Source organism: Morone saxatilis, unplaced genomic scaffold (assembly GCF_004916995.1).
Source record: "Morone saxatilis isolate NCDOM2014 unplaced genomic scaffold, NCSU_SB_2.0 Contig12, whole genome shotgun sequence".
NCBI lineage: Eukaryota > Metazoa > Chordata > Actinopteri > Moronidae > Morone > Morone saxatilis.
The window spans coordinates 23,397,717-23,406,403 of record NW_023339674.1 but is presented as its reverse complement, the minus strand read 5'-3'; the positions used below and the strand labels follow the sequence as shown (position 1 = coordinate 23,406,403).

Sequence of the window (8,687 nt, the reverse complement as noted above, 5' to 3'; positions counted from 1 at the left end):
TTCAGATCATGCTAATAATTACATTTCACAATAACTGTAATACAAGAGCCTTTTAGGTAAGAGATGCTGCAGTATGTATCTACACATATTGGTTTCAAATGCAGCTCAGGAACATTTAGAGGTTTTGAGATCAACACATATTACATATTTACTCATTGACATCATGAGCTGTTCTGTTCCATGGCTACAAGATGACGAGTTCAACACAACACTACCCACCCATCTTAAAATAAAAAAAATAAAATAATAATCTCTTGACTGTGTTTACCAGTATTGGAATTTATCATGTTTTTTAATTCATTTCTTGATCTAAAATAAGCCAATTTTAAGTATATTTAAAAATAAACATTTGCCTATAGAACTCTGACAGTGTGTTACCTTTTTAAATGATTGAATGTGAATAGTTGCAAAAATCCCCAAATGTACACAAAAACAGTCCTTTTTCACAGCAGACACTGATTTGTGATTGTAGGAAAAGCACAGGTGCAACTAATAACATAGTGTGACAGCGAGCCAGCATGCACAATACCAGGACCCTGAAACTGAAGCATCTGAATGGAATTCAGCCACCATTCATTTTATTATTTACATACTGTGACGTGTCAAAATGTCTTCTGTGAAAAAGGCCTGCACTGATGCCATACCCTCAGTGTCCTCAATGATAGGCACAATAATAACAAATCATCTGACATTATTGTTTTCATCGTTGTTATCTCTATTAAAGACCATTGTCATCTCATATGATTAAGCAACAGCTTAAAGATGGCTGACTTCCATTTAGCTGCCTCAGTTTTATGGTCCTGATATTGAGCATGTTATTAGTAACACTTTTTCCTACTATGACAAGTCATCATGTCTGCTGTGAACCTATTGGTTTTGTATGTGTACCGTTTAACTTTAAGTATTTGCTGCAGTAGACGCAGGGTGTAGACACAAAATTGACGAGAGGCCTACAGGAGCTCCACATTTGCAAAAGAAACATGGTAATATTTCTGCGACAGTATTATACTGTTTCTGTTCTCTGAGATGCCTCATTGTGTGCTTCACTGAACAGGCAGTTTCCATGGCGGAGACCTGTTTTGTGCCAGATTGTCCCCTCTCAGCTTGATGTCCCTGGCTTGACCTACTAAACCCTATTCATAACAAATGCATCCTGTTGTCCACTGCATTCAAACCAAGCCTGCAAGTAAACTTGGCTGCTTTTGGGAAAATATACAGTACCCCTGCTATTTTTTTTTTTTAACTTTAAATAAAAAGCATAACACAACAGCAGCTTTCATTTGAGGTGTTACTAATCTTGCTGCTTTTCTTTCTCCCTGCTTCCCCCTCCCCTCCCCTCACCTCCCTCCCTCCCTTCCCACTACTGCATTGATGCTGTTACCTCCCTCGGTGGTGATGTCACCGGCTCAGTGGAGCTCGAGCATCCTCCTCACCAAAGGCAGGGAGACAACAGAGCCATTTTGACTGCTTAGGTGTGTGAAGAAGCGGCCGACCATCCAAACAACCGACCGGACCACCTTCCTGGGTCCCCACACAAGACAGGGCAGAGGGGGGAGGGTTGGCAGGCACAAGACACTGTCGGTGGTAACCTCAGTTTTAATGGAGAGGAGAGGCTGTTAGCAGGGGCAGTGCCAGACCTGGAGGAGACCAGAGGAGGTGGAAGTAGCTACGGGGGCTGGATAATAAAGCAGGAGCACGAAAAACACGGTCTCTATACGGGGGGAGACGTTATTGGCACTGCGGAGGTAGGTTCACCTTTTTCATTTTTCCATTGTTCCGCTGGTAATGCAGTTTTAATGAGACAGTCTTTATTTACTTAGTGTTAAATCTCCTGGGAAGAGATGGGCATAGGGTGCGGCCATTGAAGAGGCTGTCAATGTCGGAAAGACTATAGAGACATAATGACATTAAAGCTGCTCTGTCACACAGTACACGCACTGTCATGTTATTGTATTGCTTATATTGTGTGATAAAATGTCTTTTAATTGTGTGTGAAGGGAGTCGGTAATAAATGCCCTGTCATTGGGCGACATGAAACTACGAGGCGTATTGCTATAGCTGTTAGCCTAATTGAAGACGTGTTATATGATAAGCTCCGAAAATGACGCAATATGTATTTTAGAAAGTAATTACAGCAATTAATAATCAATGTCCGCCTCACAAATAATGGTTCCTTAAGCCGGTGTTGACCTGTGCTCTGTGTCTTTGCTGTCATGCTAAAAAGCTTCTAAATAAAAACAAATATATAAGCCTATATATATGTATATATATATATTTTTTTTTTAATGAGTGACAAGGTAACATTGTATCAAACTGTCGTCATGCTCAGATACACACCAGCATGGTGTATTACATTAGCCTTTGTCACCGGGAAAATGGTGGCCGCCCAGCTGAGCTGCATCATCAGCTGATTGGTCTGAGCATCTGTATGAAAAGATTATGGACATGGACATTATGCACAGATTTTTGATTTTTATAGAACTTAAAGTGTTGTTTTTTACACATCATGTATAATACATTGAGGAGTAAAACCAACACTTCACTTCCACATGTGATATATATATATAAAGGCTAAGATATTCTGTTTCAGTGGGTGAACAAACGATACGTTTAAGCATCTTCATCAGTTCATTTCAAATATCAAAACAATATTGGATTTGATGTTGAACCTCTTGTATAATTAAGTGTATTTCATTTATAAATCCTAATTTGCCCTCAGTGGACAGTATGGTTGCACCCTAAAAACCAAAATACATTTTTTCCTACAAAGTTACATTTCACAAACGAATCTGTTAAGGTGCCAGCTGTGGACGACGTACCAGGAAGCAGGGTGACACAGCAGATTTACAACACTCAATTATAATGACAGATATCTGAGTCACAAACCATAGCAACATACTGAATATTGATACAAAACCCCAACATTCTCCCAAATCTGCATACATTAGGTTAAAGAAACGTCTCTTTCTCTTGTTAAATGTGACCGTTTATAAATATTCGATTGAGGCATGCAGTAAAAGCTAATTGTATCATATTGCCCGCTGTTAAAGCTTATTGATGAAAACATTAAATGATTGTCATTTGATCGCCACAGATGATGAGTCACGCTTGCTCTTGATACACCCACGACGCTAACACACACCAAAATCACACAGTGATTGAATGTTCATATTTAGTCTTTTAGGAGATGGTGTGACGAGTTGTTCATGAAACGGAGCTGCTGAATGCAGCCAGACCCTGGATTTGTGGCTGGTTTCAGTGCCATTGTCATCCAGGGAAATAGCCTGACATTTAGCTGCTGCTGCACTTCTTTTGTTACTGCTAGCTTTATTATCCATCTCCCTTGGCTGTAGCTGACCATGCATGGTCTTTTCATGTTACAGCCACACAGCCCTGCCCTCCTCTATTGTGCCGATCACGTCAACCGTGAGGTGTAATATTCAGCCCGTACAATTTTGAACACTAATGTAAAAATAAAACCTCTTTGTAACATAACGTAACAAAAACATATCATAACTTAACATAAAACAACAGTCTCTTACAGCATGTCGTTCACATAAGAACTGATAAAGGGAAAAAAAGATACATTTTATTAATTAGGATTCACTATCTGCTCCCTTCTACAGACTTGTGGGCCCTACACCTGGGCACTAAAGAAGGTGCTAGGAAGTCAGCACCATGGCAGCGGCCTCTGTGAAGGTGGCTGTGCGGGTCCGCCCCTTCAATAGCAGGGAGATCGGAAAAGAAAGCAAATGCATCATTCAGATGTCTGGAAACACCACCAGTAAGTACTGAGCTTAAAATTCACCTATTCCCCTGCAGTATGTGTGTTATGTATGCTAGTTTGGTTTCATGTGGTTTTCATGAAGCGGGGTAATAAGAAATATAATATAACTCAAATCCTGTATATAACCAACAATACATGTAACATAGGTAACTATTGTATATTTTGATGTTTAGTTCTTTAATGTATGTTTGTCTGCTTTGAAAATAGAAAAAGGAAGCATGCTTATGTGGATGTCATGTATGATGTGGATCCAACTCCTCACAGTAATAATATCTGAAACAAATCTGCCACCAATGCAAATATGCAATAAGCACAATAATAACAGACACATCTGGAAGAATTTTTTTCCAGAATGATTTTCTCCATTTGGAAGTGCCATTTCTTGCGTACATTGTCTAGCTGGAGTAGAGTTTCTCTGCAAAACCTAGTGTATTTGGTGCCATATGTTGTACATTTTTTAAGTATGTAGATCAGAATGCCCCACATTCCTCAGGTTATACAGTACACAGAGCGAGGACTCTTGTCGAGATGAGACTGGAAAGATACTCGATATGTAGTCTGCTTAGCAAGGTAAAGCCATTTGTCAATAATGGATGAGGCTTCCTGAAATATTTACCGTTTGGCCTAATTTAGCCTTCTCCCCCTTCCTTCCTCATGTCATGGGTGACTAGACAACAAGCTGGGTGGCTTTTTTGGGCCGTCATATTTTAACTTTGTGATTTGTTGCATTTCTGATGTAGATCCTGGCTAGACTCAATACTTACAATCTTAAAAAACTCTTTCTCATTAATTGTTCCTTTTTTTGACTAGTCCAGTTAAAGATTTTACAGCATGATGGTGACTACATTTTGTTGACACCTACAGTAAGAGTGGTTTCTTTACCTTGGCACAGAGCTCCTTCTTCTGACTCTACAGCAGTGGACAATGAGTATTTTGCTGTCAGCAGTGTAATCTTAGATCAGAGACACTGTAATCCACAGGGAATATATTTACACCGTGAATGCCCCTGGAGACGTCCCGTTTATTTTATCTAAAGCCAATTTTCTGTTGTTTAATTAAGCAAATAAGCCAAGTACATGTAACTTGAAAATATTTACACTACCATGATAATCAGTGTAGTGATCACTTGTTCTTTAGTTGATGCTAATTTGGTTCATTCAGCAGTATATGACATCAGTCATGCTGTCAAAGCACTGTAGGCATTGTATAACACATACCATAGATCACTCTTTTTTAAAAAGACCATGGAGCCAAAATTGACTGCAAACTATATTTTAAGTACCTAGCTGCTTCTGGTTTTTGTTTTTTTCAGAAATATAGTTTTATTTATTACAGTAATATCAGAAGTAGTTATGGCATCTAATATAAGTAACACAATATTTTCTCTAAAAACCTGATCTTTGCATCATTTTTGTATATATATTTTTTGTTTTTTTATGAGTAGCATTAAGGGAACTACAAACCTAATTTCATTATACATTGCTGGGTTGTAAATTATCTCTTGGGTTTGATTGAGACATACTCAAGGGAAGTCTTCTTCACTGATCACTTCACAGACAAAAGTTGGTCTGTGTGAACAGATTTTAGTCAGGCCTAAGTCCTGATTCTGTTTAATCAATCGACCTTAAAATCCAGAGATTAAACTGAGTTTAGCATTATGTCAGCAGTACTAGAAAACTTCTTGTTGGTCGCACCCACACAGACCACAAAGCTGCTTTCAGTGAGGGTAGAGTAGAGCAGATTGTTCTTTTCCAAACTGAGTCAATGGCTCTGGATGTGAACTGGAGAATGTAAGCAGACTGATGTCATGAAAAAAGCCCATTGGTTGCAGTGTCTGGAGGGGGTACAGAGGCAGGGTATAAATGCCCCCTTGTCTTTTTGTAAACTGGGCTGAGGAAAGGAAGAAGAAGAAGGAGTTGTGAGGTTTTTTTGTGTGTGTCTCACTCTCTGCTTTGTGCTCTCTGACACTCATGTGTGGGTCAATAGCCCAGTTCCCACAAAGCAGGAGAATGGCAGTAATCTTGTTGTTTGAGAGATCTTCCCTCCCACGCTGACCTTAATTAAGATGCAGGGGACAGACCTGAGGGAAAAATAGACCTTGCTTTAGAGGGCCATTGGGTGCATCTACTTGGTGGAAGGTTTTAAATGGATATTGCAGCAAAACAACTTTTAAACTTATAAGAAATTTCACTACTGGACTGACTCAAAATATCTCTAGTTTATATCCCACCACGATGGCAAATTTATCTTGTTGTGGCGTAGTCTCTGTGTAAACAAATTCACATGAATTGAATTGATTATAAGGCAAACTGAGTGAATTCATGTTACTTTGAGCACAAATCTCATTAGCATGATTTGTACTGCTCTATAATGCTAATTATGGCACAACATAGACTGCTAAAGTAGTAAAGTAAAGTAAACTGGGATAGAAGCCCAACATAAAGCAGCAGACAACATACCGCCTACACACAGTGCTGCTGCTGCTGCTGAATATAGCATCTATGTGGCTCTCCTCCAGTCTCTGTCTGTCAGTGGGTTCACATCCCCTCTGCCAGACCTGCTGACGTGCCCACATTTCCTCTCCTATTGACTGGGGCAGGTCACCCGTGACTGTCTGACCAACATCACTCAGTCACAATTATGAAGACCTAGCAGCTATGACAAAGACAAACATGGAATGTGCCATAATGGGATGCTGAAAATATAATGTATGACAACTGAAATGAAGCTAGATCAGATAATTACCACTGTAGTTAGGATAAATGATGTGTGATGTTTGCATCACAGAGTGATAATGACGAGCACTGGTATAGGTCTATAAAAAAGTGAGCATACTAGACATCACACCTGATGAAAAGGTGCACACTTTTTTCAATTTAGGATACATCAAAATTTGAAATAACCTTTTTTCCAATTCAAAAACTGTACTTTTAAAAGTTAAAAATATCATCAAGGCAACATGTAACTCTCAAAAATAGTTGCAACTTTGTAATATGTAATACATTGTACTAATGTAATATGCAGTGTAACTAATCATTGGTAATGCACAATTATTCAGCAGTGGGGAAATGAGACCCTGTATTTGAAAGTATTAGCAGTAAAATAAAAAAGTATGTACAAGGGTTAGACTTAAGTTAGTATTTAGGTAAGTACTTACTAACTGGATCTATCTATTAGTCAATTTAAATTGATTTGAAGTAATTTTAAGTAAGAATATCCCCCCAAAAAATCACAGGTAGTGGGTATTCACATTTAAAGTACCTGTGATTTTCTGGGTGGTTTATAAATGAAAATAAATATTTTGAGGCTTTGGAACATCAGCCAAAACAAGACATTTTAATGTGTCAGCCTGGGTTGTGGAAATGATATATTATTTACTGTTTACTGTCAGTCAAAAAAATAATTGACAGATTATTCAATAATGAAAATGAAAGTCAGTTGCGGCCCTACCATGAAGAAAAAAAGAACTTCCAGCTAATTGATAATAGGCTAAGAAGTATTTACAAAACAGCTCTGAATCAAGGACTGTCAACTAAGTGTTTTTTGTGTCTTATTTTCACTTAAGAACAATTGGAACATGTTTCCATTCATTTTACTGTTAATAGTCTATTGGTGGATTATTTTTATATATATATAGCTTATGAGAGTTTCCTGCTGATTTTTGTGAAAGAAATACGGATTTTTTGTGCTGTAAAAATAAGTGGGAATATCAGAAGTGATTTTAAACTAAAATAATAATAAATCAAATTAAAATAAAGTCAGTAGTAGTGGTCTGTACGAGCAAACATTGTGTTGATAAAAGCGTAGATATGACACACACTTCTGACCACCTCTGGTGACAAGGTTTGCAAGAACATTACCATTTTTATTGTATCCCATCTAATGGCGTTTACCTTCCATGGCATGACCTCCAGACCCGGCGTCATCTATAAAGGCAACACCTCGTAATTAAAAAGCATTTCCATCATAAAAGAGAAGACAGGTAGTAAAGGGGGGTATGATGAAGATGGGAGATGTGCTCTGTGTGCTAAAAATGTTACTAAAACTGGCCTCAGGTGGAGATTACTCTGACACGCAAGCTGTGACCACTGACAACGTCATCCAAGCTACTGAGTTCAATTTAAATAGGCAGCAGCACTGCCCCCTGTAACACTCGTATGCTGCCAATCACTGCCACTCTAAAGTAATTACCTCCTAGAGAGCAGGGCGCTTTTCTTTCCGGTATTGGAGTATGGGGGGGTTGTCTTGTATGAATCATACCACAATCAGAGATGAGTAAGCAATGAGAGGATGTTAGAGGCTCTGCTTCTGGTTAATCTTAATATATTTTCCATTTTAGAGGTTTGGTACAATAATCCAGGTCTCCTTTTAGAATTGGTTTATTTCATGGCTTTCTTTTGTTATAGAACCAGGTCAGCGTTATTTACCAGGAAAACTGGTGAAAACCAGTTTTCACCACGTGGCAGCTTGAGGCCTTGTAGGATGGGACCTTCATGGACCTTTATTCATTGTCAAGTTGTACTAGATATACAGTATAGATATATACTGTGTATCTATAGAGGCTGTAACAGAGCGCCCTTGAACACCCAGGATGTGTGCTAATGCTGCATATAGGCATTGGTTGTTGCTTTTTACACAATATTATAAGAAAGATGCAGTGACTCACTCATATTTTTCTAGTGTTTCACCTGCATCATCACTTTACATAAACTGCACATTTCGTTGGAGAGTGGTTAGTTAGGATAGGTGAAAAGTAATTATTATTTTACTACTTAAAACAACAACGTAAACAACTGAACAGCTTATTTCCAGAATATGTGAGCAATCTGGCTTTGTAATGAGCAACAATTATCAGGGCTGGTGACAAGGACTCAAGTGCAGACCAGAGTTAGAAGTCTCA

At 38.5% G+C, this 8,687-nt stretch overlaps 1 protein-coding gene across 3 annotated transcripts in view; it reads left to right on the top strand.

Annotated features, from left to right (window-relative positions):
• Positions 1-1,426: 1,426 nt before the first annotated feature.
• The window catches only part of kif1aa (kinesin family member 1Aa), a 40,116-nt gene continuing 32,855 nt past the window's right edge, over positions 1,427-8,687 (top strand). For all 3 annotated transcript variants that reach the window (XM_035653694.1, XM_035653692.1, XM_035653693.1), the window contains exons 1-2: positions 1,427-1,745; positions 3,627-3,784. In XM_035653694.1, the coding sequence (XP_035509587.1) occupies positions 3,679-3,784 (106 nt within the window). In that variant the 5' untranslated portion in view covers positions 1,427-1,745; positions 3,627-3,678. The remainder of the gene's footprint in view (positions 1,746-3,626; positions 3,785-8,687) is intronic.